General features: G+C 46.4%; 1 protein-coding gene across 2 annotated transcripts; it reads right to left on the bottom strand.

The window, feature by feature from the left end:
- Positions 1 to 87: 87 nt before the first annotated feature.
- cog1 (component of oligomeric golgi complex 1) lies at positions 88 to 17,417 on the bottom strand. Of its 2 annotated transcripts, XM_020050775.3 has the most exons (17): positions 17,055 to 17,417; positions 16,449 to 16,559; positions 16,208 to 16,341; positions 15,915 to 16,096; positions 14,657 to 14,833; positions 11,539 to 11,695; positions 10,795 to 11,005; positions 10,226 to 10,580; positions 9,448 to 9,920; positions 9,062 to 9,208; positions 8,745 to 8,906; positions 8,255 to 8,379; positions 6,492 to 6,600; positions 2,114 to 2,223; positions 1,820 to 1,901; positions 1,654 to 1,691; positions 347 to 446 (listed from the first exon to the last, which is right to left on the bottom strand). In XM_020050775.3, exons 1-16 carry the CDS (start codon positions 17,361 to 17,363, stop codon positions 1,683 to 1,685), a joined length of 2,853 nt encoding a protein of 950 aa, XP_019906334.3. In that variant the 5' UTR covers positions 17,364 to 17,417; the 3' UTR covers positions 347 to 446; positions 1,654 to 1,682. The 2 variants fall into 2 exon arrangements, with proteins under 2 accessions (XP_019906333.3, XP_019906334.3); XM_020050774.3 differs by lacking the exon at positions 1,654 to 1,691 and having other exon boundaries at positions 88 to 446; positions 17,055 to 17,416.
- Between the last annotated feature and the right edge of the window lie 209 nt (positions 17,418 to 17,626).

The following is a 17,626-nucleotide window of genomic DNA, read 5'->3' as shown; positions in this document are numbered from 1 at the left end:
TACACAGGCTTATTTCGAGTCCCACAAACTCATTATATTAAAATATCTATTTGTACAAACCACGATAATGAAATAAAACACACAAACTCATTTCACAACATTACTCTTATATTGCACACTCATTCATACATGTTTTATACTTTTCTCTGTACAGTTGGACATGTTTAAAAAGCCCCTCATTAAAACTCTTTAGTTACGTTCCAGATGCTTATGTTCCCTATTCCATAAACAGTGCACTACTTTGGACCAGCGCTCCCTTAAGAGTAGTGCACTATGTAGGGAATGGGTGGCCGTTTGGGACGAGTGCCCTATTTGGCCATGCCGGAGAGCCAGCCCAGCTTGAATAGTGACGGCGCTGCTGGCTCCTCCTCCTGATTGGCTAGCTGTCTGAACAGGTTGCCGGGGCGGAAGGTGTCTTCATGGGCAGGTTTAGAGGTGGGTGGGGCCTGTGAGAGAGGGCGGGGACAGAGGAGAGGATTTAAACGAGAGGTAACAGGAGAATTCACCGACTTATGTAACACTGATTATTCTGGTAATCCATTGTGTGTCCTAATGAACACAACCATGGCCTCGTGTCCTTGTCTCAGTCTGCGTGGAAGACCGTTCCTGATGGGTCTGATCAGTACAGATGTAGCAGAGGAGACAAGAAGAGGAAGCCATGTCAAATCATTGAGAAGCACCCCATGGGAAAAAAGTTGATCCAAAGAGCTGTATTCATGCCATCTAACCCTCAGCAACAGGTCTGTTCTACATGTCAGTGTCTGTCTAAGGGTTTGAATGGTTTACCATTGGTTTCGAGTTAATTGCATTTCTATGAGAAAAAAGGTCAAGTCAGCAGATTTGAAAAATACTACTGAAAGTCAATGTGCATTTTCCAACTCATGAATATAATTTCAATGTACTTCCTGAAAGGAGAGCATATTACGGCAATGTCAAACTAGGTTAGCTATGAGCAAAACCACTGGTCATCTCAAAGTGCCCCACGTTAGTGTGTAGTAACATCAAACCAAACCAGAAGCCACATGAGGAACCAAGGTGGAGCAGAGCAATTAGGACGTTGTCAAACGACTCACTGCAAAAACTTGACGGAGTATAAAAGTAAAAAGGTTTACTAAACTTTAAACACTGAAGATGGATGACACACACACACACACTGGGGTTTCTGTTTGGTCCAAAAACGAATGGAATACCAGTATATAAAACTCCTGCTGGACGAAGTCTCACAGAGAAAAGTGTGACGAAGCAGACAGTTGCTCTCATCACTAAAATCCATTAATTCATTGTAAATAATAAATAGACAGAAAATTTTCAAGAAATATTTCCAGGCAGGTGTAGGACATGTTTGAAAGGAACAGGCAAGACAATATCTTTACTGGTAAGATTCAGATTTAAATTCCACAAGCCGAGAATTGGGTGACATAGCCAATGCATTTGCGTGACCAGTACATTTCTCAATTATCTGTTACGTTAAAATGTCTGTCACGTGTCCTCTGACATATTTTTCCAAACTGAAACCCCGACACACACACTCATTCTGTCTACAAATGATTATGCCAGACGTGTACACACACGCACGCAGGCACACACGCACACACACACCCACGCACGCACGCACGCACACACACACACACACACACACACACACACATTGACCTGCTGCAGCAGTCCTGGGTGTGATGCCCTCAAAATGGCTGGAAATACAGACAACATAAAACAACTTAAAGCAGAATGTACACAGACTGTTGGATAACAACAGAAATGGCAAAGAAAAACGATATGTTGCCCCCGCCCTCCTGCACCCATACTGCTGCCAACTCACCAGGGGCCGTGTGGGGTCAGGCCCCCGTGTGGAGGACTTGTTCTTGCGGGAGTTAGTCATGCTCAGAGGCAACAGTCCAAACCTGAAGCATAAGAAATAAAGGAGAGGCCTGGGTCAAAACACTGTCAACGTTTGATTAGCTCTTAACTATGTTATGTGAGAAATATTAGATGAGATTATGGTCAGAGTAAGGAGTAGTAAAAGTAAGAATTGAAGTTAACCTTGTTTAGATAGCTATGTAAATGTGTGTGTGTGTATGAGAATGAGTGAGTGAATGAGTGAGTGAGTGATCACCTGATCTGACTGCTGGCCAGCGGCAGGATGTTATAGGGTTCCTGTGAAGTGACGCTGGGGCTTCGTGAGACAAACTGTTTCTCTGTCCCAGTCAACAGCCCCAACAACACCTGCAACCCCACAAAATGTTAACGTAATCATATGACAAAGTTCCCACAACATAGAATCACTTTGCTAAACACACACACCACAAACACTGCATTACATTACATCACATGCCCCACGACACAATCATAACTTTTCCAAAACACAATGCCTTGTTAACACAACACTATCATACACATACCAATGGTGTAGAACCAACTATTTACATACTAGAGAGTTTCTATTTAACTTTGCTGTGTTCACTCATCAACAAGTTATGGTGCAGTAGAGGACTTCGTCGGAACTGAAATGGATTTCCGAGCCGAACAGAATTCAGGCCCACAAAAATATGGAGCCAGGCCCGGGGTTGGGGCTCGTATGCGAGCGCCTGGTGGCCGGACCTTTCCCCACAGGGTCCGGCCTAGCTCAGCCCGAAGGAGCGACGTGGGGCCGCCTTCCAGTGGGCTCACCACCCACAGGAGGGACCATAAGGGGTCGGTGCGTAGAGGATCGGGCGGCAGTCGAAGGCGGGGGATCCCTGGACACGGAAACTAGCTCTAGGGACGTGGAACGTCACCTCGCTGGCGGGGAAGGAGCCTGAGATCGTGCGTGAGGTTGAGAGGTTCCGACTTGAGGTAGTTGGGATCACCTCTACGCACGGCTTGGGCTCTGGAACCACACTCCTTGAGAGAGGATGGACTTTTAACCACTCTGGAGTTGCCCATGGTGAGAGGTGGCGGGCTGGTGTGGGTTTGCTTATAGCTCCCCAGCTCTGCCGCCATGTGTTGGAGTTTACCCCGGTGAACGAGAGGGTCGTATCCCTGCGCCTACGGGTCGGGGATAGGTCTCTCACTGTTGTTTGTGCCTACGGGCCGAACCGCAGTGCAGAGTACCTGACCTTCTTGGAGTCTCTGGGAGGGGTGCTGGAAAGTGTTCTGACTGGGGACTCCATCGTTCTACTGGGGGACTTCAACGCCCACGTGGGCAACGACAGTGACACCTGGAGGGGCGTGATTGGGAGGAACGGCCCCCCTGATCTGAACCCGCGCGGTGTTCAGTTATTGGACTTCTGTACTAGTCACAGTTTGTCCATAACGAACACCATGTTCAAGCATAAGGGTGTCCATCAGTGCACGTGGCACCAGGACACCCTAGGCCGTAGGTCGATGATCGACTTTGTTGTCGTTTCATCTGACCTGCGGCCGTATGTCTTGGACACTCGGGTGAAGAGAGGGGCGGAGCTGTCAACTGATCACCACCTGGTGGTGAGTTGGATCCGATGGCGGGGGAGGAAGCTGGACAGACTACCCAAGCGTACCCAAGCGTACTGTAAGGGTCTGCTGGGAACGTCTGGCCGAGTCTCCTGTCAGAGAGATCTTTAACTCCCACCTCCGGCAGAGCTTCGACTGGATCCCGAGGGAGGCTGGAGATATTGAGTCCAAGTGGACCATGTTCTCCACCGCCATTGTTGAAGCGGCCGCTCTGAGCTGTGGCCGTTAGGTCTCTGGTGCCTGTCGAGGCGGCAATCCCGAAACCCGGTGGTGGACACCGGAAATAAGGGATGCCATCAAGCTGAAGGAGGAGTCCTATCAGGCCTGGTTGGCCTGTGGGACTCTGACGGGTACCGGCAGGCCAAGCGGACTGCAGCCCGGGTGGTTGTGGAGGTAGAAACTCGGGCCTGGGAGGAGTTCGGTGAGGCCATGGAGAAGGACTATCGGCTGGCCTCAAAGAGATTCTGGCAAACCGTCCAGCGCCTCAGGAGAGGGAAACAGTGCCCTACCAACGCTGTTTACAGTAGAGGTGGGCAGCTGTTGACCTCAACTGGGGATGTCGTCGGATGGTGGAAGGAGTACTTCAAGGATCTCCTCAATCCCGCCGTCACGTCTTCCATTGAGGAAGCAGAGGATGAGGGCTCAGAAGTGGACTCGTCCATCACCCGGGCTGAAGTCACAGTGGTAGTCAAGAAACTCCTGGGTGGCAAGGCACCGGGGGTGGATGAGATCTGCCCTGAGTACCTCAAGTCTCTGGATGTTGTGGGGCCGTCTTGGTTGACAAGCCTGTGCAACATCGCATGGCGGTCGAGGACAGTGCCTCTGGGATGGCAGACCGGGGTGGTGGTCCCTCTTTTTAAGAAGGGGGACCGGAGGGTGTGTTCCAACTACAGGGGGATCACACTTCTCAGCCTCCCCGGGAAAGTCTATGCCAGGGTACTGGAGAGGAGAATATGGCCGATAGTAGAACCTCGGATTCAGGAGGAACAGTGTAGTTTTCGTCCGGGCCGTGGAACACTGGACCAGCTCTATACCCTCTACGGGGTGCTGGAGGGTTCATGGGAGTTTGCCCAACCAATCCACATGTGTTTTGTGGATATGGAGAAGGCATTCGACTGTGTCCCTCGCGGCATCCTGTGGAGGGTGCTTCGGGAATATGGGGTCCTGGGTCCTTTGCTAAGGGCTGTCAGGTCCCTGTACGACCGAAGCAGGAGCTTGGTCCGCATTGCCGGCAGTAAGTCAGACTTGTTCCCAGTGCATGTTGGACTCCGGCAGGGCTGCCTTTTGTCGCCGGTTCTGTTCGTAATTTTTATGGACAGAATTTCTAGGCGCAGCCAGGGGCCAGAGGGTGTCAGGTTTGGGGACCACACGATTTCGTCTCTGTTCTTTGCGGATGATGTTGTCGTGTTGGCCCCTTCAAACCAGGACCTTCAGCATGCACTGGGACGGTTTGCAGCCGAGTGTGAAACGGTGGGGATGAGAATCAGTACCTCCAAATCCGAGGCCATGGTCCTCAGTCGGAAAAGGGTGGCTTGCCCACTTCAGGTTGGTGGAGAGTGCCTGCCTCAAGTGGAGGAGTTTAAGTATCTTGTTCACGAGCGAGGGAAGGATGGAACGGGAGATTGACAGACAGATCGGTGCAGCTTCTGCAGTAATGCGGTTGATGTATCGGTCTGTCGTGGTGAAGAAAGAGCTGAGCCGCAAGGCGAAGCTCTCGATTTACCGGTCAATCTACGTTCCTACTCTCACCTATGGTCATGAGCTTTGGGTCATGACCAAAAGGACAAGATCCCGGATACAGGCGGCCGAAATGAGCTTTCTCCACAGGGTGGCTGGGCGATCCCTTAGAGATAGTGAGAAGCTTGGTCACCCGGGAGGAGCTCAGAGTAGAGCCGCTGCTCCTCTACATCGAGAGGGTCAGCTGAGGTGGCTTGGGCATCTGTTTCGGATGAATCCCAGGAAGGCGTTCCGGGCCGTCCCACCGGGAGGAGACCCCGGGGAAGTCCTAGGACCCGCTGGAGGGACTATGTCTCCCGGCTGGCCTGGGAACGCCTCGATGTCCCCCCCGGAAGAGCTGGAGGAAGTGTCTAGGGAGAGGGAAGTCTGGGCATCTCTGCTTAGACTGCTGCCCCCGCGACCCAGCCCCGGATAAGCGGAAGAAGATGGATGGATGGACTGGCAATGGATATAAACTTTTCACATGCTTTTGTTATAGTTGGGCCAGTCAAATACATGGTATATACTATACCGTTTTGTTTATTCAGAAAGTTCTCTAATTTGAAATGTTGAGACAAGTGGTCGGTGTTGTAAGAACACATACACATCTCTCCAAAATGCGCTCTCTGTCTTCCGCTAATATCTGTGCTTTCATTTATTTAAACAGGCTACTTGAGCGCAAGCATTACCTGGCCTGTGCACAAATGTAGGTCTACAAAATGTGCATGTGGCACATGCTTTAGTAGGCTAGAACTGAACTGCCCTGCAAAGCTGCCGAGTTTCTGAAAGAAATTTGTTGTCAGCTCACAAACAGAAAGTTGGTCGTGTTTGGACACTATCCACTGCAACTGTGAACAATATCTTTCAAATTAATTTACAACTGTCATAACCCCCAAGCCTTGTAACATTAAAGTATCTGAGTGCAAATCTCCACTGAAAGTGTTATAAAAAAGACGACCTAAACCCTGGAAAATAGTTCAGTAGGCTTTGTTAAGGTCAAACCAGACAAGACATGTGGAGTAGAGAGATGAAAGTTCAAATAACCTGTCAGAAAGCCACTGCAAAAGTGAATATGATATCTATTATTATTATCAGGGTATTTTCTTATAAACCAATTTTTTGATAAGTTGGTATTTTACATATCACACAAACGCGAAATATGTTGCCATTGGATCCCGGATAATCTGATATTTCCAAAGACCTCTCGGGTACAGTGGCAGGAGGCGGGCTTATCATGTGATGGTAAAATGTCAAGAGGCGGAGCTAATTATATCAGGGTATATGATAGGAGGCGGGGCCTTTCCTACCGAAGTTCTCTGTGATAGGCGGTTGAGGTTGCTGTTGAGTGGCGGCGTGAAAACATCCAGGTCAAAGGGGTCAATGTAGCTCTCCAATAAATCACAAACCTCCTGGACCCTGCAACACGGGAAGAACAGAGGATTAAACTACAAACAGAAAAAGGACACACTGAAAACTACTGTCATCTACAGTGGATATCAAAAGTCTACACACTTTTCTGAAAGAGCAGCTTTTGGTTGTATGTAAGGACTGAAATCCCCTGCCAATCTTTCAGACCCCCGTAAGACCTTATTTAAACATAAATGAAGGTTTCCAAACGGAAGGTTTTGAGTGAGGAACAGAAGGGTTCAAATTAAGAGACCACTGCAAACTGAACCCTTCTGTTCCTCACTCAAAACCTTCCTTGTTGACTTTTTTGGAGAAAAAAGAAAAAGGTGCAGTGGTCTCAAAAAAATTCTGGAGCTGTATGTGTGAAAAATGTATTTTAACATTGTGTCCACTAGAGGGTAACGACACGCAAAATATTGGGAAGTCAGTTAAAGGGATACTATAATCAATGCAAACTGATAGACAGACTAAGGTGACAGAACATCGAGAACATTTAACTGGGGAATAACTCAGGCACTCAGATACATTTTGTAAAAAAATATGATTTGAAACAATAACAAAAAACATTAACTGCTGATTTTATTGGGGATTTCTGCTTGTATTTATTCTACAAGTATTTATTCTATTGGTTTGGACTTTGTGTAAACCATTAGACAAATTATATCCAGGCCTAAATGCTTAAAAAGCACAACCTGGTTATATTCTAACATTATCTGGATCAACTGGCTGTTCAAAACTGAAAAGGAACCAGGCAAGCCTAGTTCAGCCGGCCTGCAGTTAAAGGTGATAAATGATGTTGCCCTCTCTGGATTCGTACCCGGGTCTCCCATGCAAGAGGCTGCGTCTAGAACCACAACGCCACAGTGATACACATTCAACCAGTCGTTAATCACCATTAACCACTGTGTTAAACTGACTAACGTTTCTTATTAAGTTTACCTCCACCACAAATAGCATCTATGAAATGTATGGCTTTTGCCTGTGGCTGTTTTAACAGCTTATTAGCCAGTAATAGACTACCTAGTATCTACTAACTAACTAACGGGAATAGTCATAAGAATTGAGACATTGCTAGTGAGACTGATATTAATATAGAAGACCACACCCCTTCCCCTACAAAGCCCTGATATTAATATAGAAGACCACACCCCTTCCCCTACAAAGCCCTGACATTAATATAGAAGACCACACCCCTTCCCCTACAAAGCCCTGACATTAATATAGAAGACCACACCCCTTCCCCTACAAAGCCCTGACATTAATATAGAAGACCACACCCCTTCCCCTACAAAGCCCTGACATTAATATAGAAGACCACACCCCTTCCCCTACAAAGCCCTGACATTAATATAGAAGACCACACCCCTTCCCCTACAAAGCCCTGACATTAATACAGACGTCCAGTCATCCAGATAGTACCGAGGTAAAGTTTACAAACAACAACTCTCCCAAGTCAGACAATCTGGCCAGAACAAATTGTAAGCAAACATGAAGTAGGAGTAAATGACGTCAACTATCTTAAAGTTACTATCTCAAAGTAAACAATGCTATTTTGTTCTGACACTTTCCATTTAAAAAAGTCAATTTATTTGTTTGGCACCGTGAGAATGGGACAGAGACAAAAAGATAGCGACAGTGTGTGTGTGTGTGTGTGTGTGTGTACCTGGGGTCCTGGTAAGACCGAGAGCCCTTGCCCTCCTCCAGTCTAGTAGTCAGGGTGGCACTGAGAAATCTCAGGTCGAACAGCAGCTGCAGAGAGCGGTTCTGGGTCATCGGGAACGGACATTCCTGGAGGGAGAGGAACATCATCCGACATTGGGCCGCTTTCACAGACACAGGCTAGTCTAAGACAAAAAACAAGCTCAATGGCGTTTTCTATTGAACTAGATTTTCTAGCCCTGGACTAGGCTCTACATGTCTGCGAAACCGGCCCAATGTGTTTTAACCTTATATGAGCTACTTCTTAGGGACTTGTCAGTGGATGTCTTTTGTAAGAGCCTGAGGTTGATCAAGCAGAGATTGTCGTCACAGCAAGCTGATTTTACACCTTGAGCGGAGACATGATCATGTACAGCCTCTACACCTTTTGTATCACCTTTTTACGAGGACAATTCTACCCGTGTGTTGCCTTATCCTATGCGGTGTGTTTATACCTTGACCTGTGAAATATGGGTCAGTTTCTGGTACTCTTGCAGCACCAGGTCGAGGCAGCCTCGGAGCAGCTCCTGCAGGGTGGGGCGTGGCAGGGCGTGGCCCCCCACACGATTCACCTCCAGACACAGGTGGAACAGCAGGGACTGAACAAACCAAGATGGCTACAAAAAATAACAGCGTCATATTATTGAATTAGCATTAGACAATGATGTTTTTCTGTACTGTTTTGTATTTTATTGTAGGCTGTTATTGGTAAAGAAACTGTCTCTGTTTCAAAAGTAATTATGTTTAACTTTTAGGTCACACCCCCACTCACCTGGACAGGAAGTCTAATCTTTGAGGTGACACTGCTCCCCGACTCCGCCTCCTCCTGAATCTCTAACTCCTCCCAGTTGGTTGCAGTTGCTAGGATGTCCCCAGCAGACTCAGAATGCAGTGATGTAGCAAACCTTCCCACTAGCGTCTTGGAGAGAAGGGGATGTCACAACATTAAATCACACACTGAATTTCTTATTAACGAACAGAAGTCCTTTCTAAAAACAAGATCTAAAAATGACTAGGTAAAGAGTGTGTTATAACCTCAAAACAAGGATTAGTGAAACATTTTCAGATATTCTCAGGTCCCAAAAAGCCCCCATCTTTAACTGGAATTTATCTGACAGACTGATTCATTGATGAACTATCCCTTTAAATGCGGCTCACCTTAGTAAGGGCGGAGCTCCAAATCTGATAAGCCTCCATGCTGACAGCCAGAAGCTCCTCCCTAAGACCAGCCCACTTTGCCTGTCCAGGGCTAACCTCAATTGCTTTCGCAGCCGTCTTTCCCAGCTTCCTGCTTTGTCGCGGTGTTCCCCTGGTGATGAGGTCGGCAGCGGCCCCGCCCTGCTTACCCAGAATGCATTGCCTGAGGTTGGGGCAAAGCTCACTCATGGACTGGCAAAGGCGAGCCAGGAAGAGCACAGAGTTGAGATGGGCGGAGTTGGGGCAGGCGCCGACAGGCAGGTCCGCCCCCAGTTCCGAGCGGACGCAGCGGATGATGTCCCGTACACACTCCAGACTGCGTTGGCGCAGGGTCTCCTCCACGGCAGCGGCGTCTGTGAACCGGTCAAACGATGAGGTGGTGCTGGAACTGGAACCAGAGGAAACTGTGGAGGTGGAAGGGAAGGCCTGGGCGTCTGAGGAAGAGGAAGGGAGTGTGAGGAAGAGAGACAGACAAAAAGGAGAGAAAGCGCTGCTCCTTGATTGGCTGCAATCCCTTCATATACAACTCCAAAGGTTAAGTATAACTTAATAACCACAATATACGACGCAGAACTAGAATAGTGCATTTATTAAGACTTGAATCTCATTTGCCTCCTTAGTCCTTAAGAGATGTTTTTTGTTGTGTAGCACAAACATCTGGACGCACATCGTTAGAGTACCAAAAGAACCGTACCCCGTGTGGTTTGTGTTAACTAACTGGCCCTGAATCAGCCCATACCTGCGTTGTCCGAGGGCAGGTAGTGCTGCAGGTCGTCCAGCCTGGCTCGGAGCTTGGCGTCCAGCGACGAGCAGAAGCTCTGGACGCAGGGTGTCAGGGCCTGGGTCTTCATGGCCAGGCCGCTCCGGAGCTGCGTCCCCCGCTGGGCCACACTGACCCAGGCGGCGTCACTCAGCAGGTCCCCCTGGGCCTCTGACCAGAGGAAGGACGCCACGTCTGCCTCGTAGAGGGCCCCTCGGCTGGGGAGGGGAGGGCCGGAGCCCGGAGGGGCCGGCTGGCCTAGGTCTCGTAGGGCCGCCGAGAGGAGCTGTCTGGAGCTGGCCGAGATGGTCTCAGTGCTCTCCTGGGTGATGGCCTGAGGAGGGAGGGGTGATAGGGAGGGGGGGCGCAGAAAGAGGAAAAGGGAAGGACAGAAGAGAGGGAGAACATGGACAGGTAAAGGTTAACTCTCTGTCCAAGAGTTAGCAATGAAATATGCATCAAAGCATACAATAGAAATGACACAAACACTCAAACAAAAACCTCAAGGAAACAGACCTTTCATTGGAACACTATTTAATTGAAAATACCTGCAGGCGGTGTAGGAAGAGCTGTTGCAGGAAGTCCTCCCACAGCGCCAGGGGGCGCTCTAACAGGCGCTGGCAGATGGAGCTCCAGTGTCGGCTGATGGAGTCGGTAGAGAGCAGGTCCCACACAGCATCTCTGATGGAGGCCAGGCCCCTCAGACTCTTGACGTAGACCAGCAGGCCGCTGACGCCACTGCAGATGTCCTCCTTACACCTGGAAGTAACAGGGCCCTCAAAATGTCAGTCATCTGGCACCTTATAGAGTGACTTACAACAGAAAAGATGGTTAAGTGCTATATTTTTCACATAGTCGGCTTGGGAATTTAAACCTGAAACCTTTCAGTAACTTGCCTACAACTCTGACCATTTGGTTGCAAACTACAGCCACTAGATTACACAACAGCATGAGGACAAGTAAAGACATCCAGACTCTATAAGTAAAGACATCCAGACTCTATAAGTAAAGACATCCAGACTCTATATAGACCAGACGACTGCAGACACCATTGTCCTCGGCTGCATTGACACAGGCAGACAAATCAGATATCTGAACACTAGTTTGACCAATGACATATCTTTTCAGGTCATCGGATCGATCAAGAGAAATTATCTGGGAGGGGTGTGCATCCCAAAGAATATTCTTATTTATAATAACAGAACTGAAAAAAGAAAAGTTTTGTTGAAAACAACAAGCACAAGAATTGCACAAAATGCAAAACGAAGGGGATTGCTGAGTTGATGACCCACGTGTCGATCCACTGCTGCAGGGTGTCTCGGAGCTGCTCTTTCTGGATTGGCTGAGCCAGGGTGCGGAGGGTGGGCTGGAACTCAGCAATAGATACGGGGAGGTACTTCAACCAGCTCCCTGTGCTGACCTCCTCCTGTAGGACTCGTTTACCTTTACCTGGATAGCAGGCAACATGGAGAGTTAGAGAGAGAAACAATCAAGAGAGGAAAATAGGAGGGAGAGAAACAGGAAAGACAAGCAGGATATAGAATACAGCATAGGACACAGGATGGGACACAGGATGGGACACAGGATGGGACACAGGATGGGACACAGGATGGGACACAGGAGCATTTAGTGAGGTGCGATGGTACACCGCGAATAAATGAGGTAATACCATAGCAGACCATACAATATTAAAGAGGATATTCGTACATTTTGGTCACTGGTTGTAAAACTTGTGCTGTTGAGCTAAAACGGGTTCTATTTGTGCCCAATTTCATCCAAACCAATCAATTTTATGGCTAACTGAGTAATTATAGTGATTCTACTTATTCACATATAAACAACATACACCGATCAGCCATAAGATTATGACCACTGACAGGTGAAGTGAATAACACTGATAATCTATATAAATATATACACCCATCAGCTATAACATTATGACCACTGACAGGAGAAGTGAATAACACTGATAATCTATATAAATATATACACCCATCAGCCATCACATTATGACCACTGACAGGTGAAGTGAATAACACTGATAATCTATATAAATATATACACCCATCAGCCATCACATTATGACCACTGACAGGTGAAGTGAATAAAATTGATAATCTATATAAATATATACACCAATCAGCCATCACATTATGACCACTGACAGGTGAAGTGAATAACACTGATAATCTATATAAATATATACACCCATCAGCCATCACATTATGACCACTGACAGGTGAAGTGAATAACACTGATAATCTATATAAATATATACACCCATCAGCCATAAGATTATGACCACTGACAGGTGAAGTGAATAACACTGATAATCTATATAAATATATACACCCATCAGCCATCACATAATGACCACTGACAGGTGAAGTGAATAACACTGATAATCTATATAAATATATACACCCATCAGCCATCACATTATGACCACTGACAGGTGAAGTGAATAACACTGATAATCTATATAAATATATACACCCATCAGCCATCACATTATGACCACTGACAGGTGAAGTGAATAACACTGATAATCTATATAAATATATACACCCATCAGCCATCACATTATGACCACTGACAGGTGAAGTGAATAACACTGATAATCGTATCATGGCACCTGTCAGTGGGTGGGATATATTAGGCAGCCAGTGAACATTCTGTCCTCAAAGTTGATGTGTTAGAAGCAGGAAAAATGGGCCAAATTGTGATGGCTTGACGACTGGGTCAGATCGTCTCCAAAACTGCAGCTCTTGTGGGTGTTCCCGGTCTGCATTGGTCAGTACCAATCAAAAGTGGTCCAAGGAAGGAAAAGCAGTGAACTGGCGACAGGGTCATGGGTGGCCAAGGCTCATTGATGCACGTGGGGAGTGAAGGCTGGCCTGTGTGGTCTGATCTAACAGATGAACTACTGTAGCTCAAACTGCTGAAAAAGTTAATGCTGGTATTGATAGAAAGGTGTCAGAACACACAGTGCATCTCATCTTCTTGCGTATGGGGCTGTGTAGCTGCAGACCATAGACTGTATAAATAATGGACGACGCCCTTTCGCTCTTTTCCATTGGTGAAAACTGAAGCCACCAGTGTCCTGATACGGCGCTGACATCTTGGACTTGCGTCTGCGCAGATAGCGATCTTGGGACCAGTTCTGCGCAGTAGTTATGCGCAGTAGCGAGCAGGAAGTAAAGCCGCGAAAATCAACGGCCCCACCCCTGTGCCCCGCCCTCACTCTCCCTCGCAGAATGCGCATACCGTAATCAATCGCAAGACCAAATACAGTACAACCTTTGCTTGTTAAACCTAGACGATATGTTATAGCCTAACTTACATCATGTTTAACCTTAATTTAGAATAGGCCTAATACAAAAATAATTGGTAACTTCTAGTTAACGATCACCTGCTAGCTATTAACAAGGCTATTAACGAGGCTTGTTGTCTTTTAGCTAACGTTAGCTAGTCCATTACATTTATTTACTAATTAAATAGCTTATAAATTTAACTTACCGAAAAAATCGATTGGAAATGCCAGATCGGTTAGCACAATGTACTGCAGAACAACCCATTATGTCCGTGTGAAATTATATCAATTATAGAAATTTTGAGATTAAATGTAAAGTTCCAATCTCCTCAGTCCTCCGAAGATTCAGTGGCTCCTCGGCTCAGATAGCTGTCAATCACAGCTGTGAATCACGACGTCACACCACCGTTTTTAGAGCATTAAATAACTAACTAAAAACAAACTTATTTTAAAAACAAACTCTTGAATTTACATTAGCGTGATACAAACTACAGTAAATGACAGAAACCAGCTTCGGAAAAAATATATTTGAAGGGTAATTTAATTGTTTAGTTGGTCTCGCGTCCCATTGAATAACATGGGGAGGGCGGGGTTTATGACACAACAATGAGTTCAAGGTGTTGACTTGGCCTCCAAATTCCCCAGATCTCAATCCAATCGAGCATCTGTGGGACGTGCTGGACAATCAAGTCTGATCCATCGAGGTCCCACCTCGCAACTTACAGGCCTTTAATGACCTGCAGCTAACGTCTTGGTGCCAGATACCACAGCACACCTTCAGAGGTTTAGTGGAGTCCATGCCTCAACAGGTCAGGGCTGTTTTGGTGGCAAAAGGGGGACCTACACAATATTAGGCAGGTGGTCATAATGTTGTGGCTGACCGCTTTATTACATAGCCCATGGGAGGTTTAAAACATTATATTAATTGCAAAAGTCCCAGACTACATCTGTAAGAGCTCTTCCAAAGCAGAACCAATTATTAAAATGTTAATACTTTATTGAGGAGAAGCTACCATAGAAATAGAGAGTGTAGAATACAGAATACATAAAAATTATAAGCCGTTAGAAAAAACATTAGGCAAAACTTTGCCATGTACCTCCAGCTGTAGGGGAGGTGACATTCTCCAAGGTGGTAAAAAGGAGGCCAGAGCTCAACCCGCCGTCCCCCAGCCGGGGGCTTCCCTCTGGGGGTACATAGAAGACAGCGTAGGCCTGGTACAGGGTGGTCACCAGAAGCTCCACTAGGCTACACACCTGGGCCTTGATACCAGCCCCTGGAACCAAAACACAGCTCCTTTGGTTTAACACCACTTAAAGATCATGAAGTCAAATTGATTTACACACAATCCCAACAAGCAAAATTGGAAGTGTGATGCAACTGGAATATTTCCATAACCATTAAACACTTCTGTTTAATTAGAAAATACAAAATAATACATTTTTCCTATAAAATAAGTCACCATTGAAAACAACATTTGGTCCTGACACAATGTTATTGGATCTTCAACACTGCAAAATAAATGATTATATTAGCCAACTATCATGAACAAAATGGTTGGCATCCCAAAATGACACATTCTGCACTGGGAGGCTTAGTAATGTGGTGTTGCTTTACTGCTTATCGAACAAATGATCAGGTGTCTTGGATTCTTATGTTGAACCCAGTGTCCAAAAATACTTCCTCTGTTGAAGGGAATGGTTCTGTCAGCAGAACCACAAACACACAAAAAACCTTCTGATAGGTTCAAGAAGAAACCCTACTCTAGAGAGTGGTTCTCAAACCTGTCCTGGGGACCACCAGCGAGTCCATGTATTTGATGTATTCCAGAGCTAGCACACCTGAATCAATTTGTCAGCCAATCATCAAGCCTTTATCTGCTTCATTCAGTTAAGTCAGTTGTTCAGGGTCATATTGAATGTTTGAATCGGCTGGGGTTCCCAGGAGAGGTTTAACAACCACTTCTAGAGGTACCCTCAAACCCTGAAAACATTATAGCATTTTTAGAGAGGGCAAAACTGCTAGTAGTAAGGTACACCGAGATCAAAAAATAGATGCTACATGATGCATTTCATGGCGGTTATCTGGGCCTGAAGGCTGTGCCACAGAGTACTAGTTTTGGGGTGCCAATTATTTTGTCCATACCATGTATTCTTCTATTAAATTCAAACTGTAGACACACAGTAAAACGTTTTAAATTTAATTGGTTCTAAAAATCCATTGACACATTGGATTCCAAAGGCTTTGTTTTATCTCAACTTATTTTAGAAGTGTTGTTTTCCGGCCTTCATAGCCAAATTGAAAAATGTGGGATATTATTTTGTAGTGCTGAATTATAACGGGTGTAGAATCAGTACCATGTTGCGGCTGGTTCAGTAGCTGTTGTATTGAGGCCTTCCTGGCAAGCAGGAAGTCAGCCAAGGCCTGTCGTGGAGAGCTGTCTTCCAAGAGCATGGTGGACACTAGGGCCTCTGCAATCGCCTGGTCTGATACCGCCCGACCGCGCAGCACTGACTTACTGTCCATTAAGATGGTGGACCTGGAGAGAAAGGAGGAGGGAAAACTCCAGTCGGACCACAGAAATTGCTGCTCGTCTTCATAAATCATGAACCTGCGTCTACTCGGTTAATACACAGTCAAACACACCAACCTGAAGTGACCAGCTGCAGCCACCTGCCGGACCAAGATGGGGAAGCGAGCAAGAACTGGGCTGTAGTGTGGTCCTCCACCCTCAAGGTGGAGCTGTCTGTGCAGGTGGCAGCAGAGCAGGTAGAGGTGGGTGGCCTGCAGAAAACAGAAAAATACTGATAACATTAGTCATGCCCATCTAGTGTTAGCAAGGTTGCTTAGTCTAACATAACAGTTAAATGTCTTAAGTGATGTGGTTTTACCTGCAGGTACTGTGAGGCCTCCATGGAGCTCCAGATCCTCTCTGGAATCTCCAGCAGCAGCTTGATCTGAGAGGCCATGGTGTAGAACTTCTCCTGGCTCTGTCTCTGGATCTGTAGACGGATAATACGCAGATCCATAATAAACGAAATGGACAGGCAAAGACGACACACACAATGACAGTTGAATGGTGTCACGCTTCAACCGCAACTATAATAGCTAGATTACTTCATCTTTAACTGCATAGACTAAAAGAAAGGTTAATTACATCAAAACTTACTAAAACACATTTCGTGTCAACAAAGGCACTTAACGTTACATTTCAGGACATCATCGGCATTCACAATGTTAAAAAAAGATGGATCACTTAGGGGTTTCCCTGTGTTCAACAAAAACTAAAAGAGAATGGGTCGAGGAGTCGTGTCATAGTTTAAAATTCAGTCTTCCAAACGTTAGAGGCAGGTATCTAAAGAGTACATGTTTAACTTTTCTGTAAACCTATGTAACTTTCCGCAACTAAAAATTGGCTAAAGCCTAGCTAGCTGTTGAATTTAGCCAATATCAACGCCAGTGCGCTGGTTTCTTAACAAAGCTATCCAGACTCAAACCTCTTTTTTGCTGTTGGTTTGGGGAACACATTTCCCCTGTTTCAGCTGTTGGCAATAGCGGTGCATGTCCTGGATGGATTTAACGACGCTCTCTGAACACTGCCGCATCTCTCCGATGGTGTCTGCGGCGTCGATCAGATCTCTGTACCGCTCGCCCACCATCTGACGGAGTTCTTCCTTCTTCTGTTCGATCTCTCCCCGGACTTTCCGCTCGATCACCCGAATCTCCTCGGTATTGTACCGCTCGAACAGAACCGCTGGGTCTCGGATCTCCGAAACCCGGAGAGATTGAGCAGGAACCACAGACATCGCAGCTGCTTTCCAGAACGCGAGATGCCAAATGGAATAAACTACAACCCGGAAGAAGGCGCAAAACTCACCACGTAAACAATGGGTCAGAGGGGAAAAGCACAAAATTAAGAAAAGTAACAGCGCCATCTGCGGAACAAAATGCACTGCATTATGACTGCAACCCTGTAAGAAGTCGTTGTTCGATAAATGTATCGTCTATATATAGGCTATTAAATATAGTTACAAGCACGGATCTTAAAGTGATTGGAAAGATATGTGTA

This window comes from Esox lucius, chromosome 11 (genome assembly GCF_011004845.1).
Source record: "Esox lucius isolate fEsoLuc1 chromosome 11, fEsoLuc1.pri, whole genome shotgun sequence".
NCBI lineage: Eukaryota > Metazoa > Chordata > Actinopteri > Esociformes > Esocidae > Esox > Esox lucius.
The sequence above is the reverse complement of the archived record's forward strand: the minus strand, read 5'-3'. Positions and strand labels throughout refer to the sequence as shown.

Excerpts from the sequence above, each read along its gene's own strand:
- cog1 (XM_020050774.3), bottom strand. The coding sequence starts at position 17,363 with ATGTCTGTGGTTCCTGCTCAATCTCTCCGGGTTTCGGAGATCCGAGAC. Across the intron at positions 16,097-16,207 it reads GCTGCAGCTGGTCACTTCAG|GTCCACCATCTTAATGGACA; the intron begins GTTGGTGTGTTT and ends CTTTCTCTCCAG. Across the intron at positions 11,696-14,656 it reads CACCTCCCCTACAGCTGGAG|GTAAAGGTAAACGAGTCCTA; the intron begins GTACATGGCAAA and ends CCTGCTATCCAG.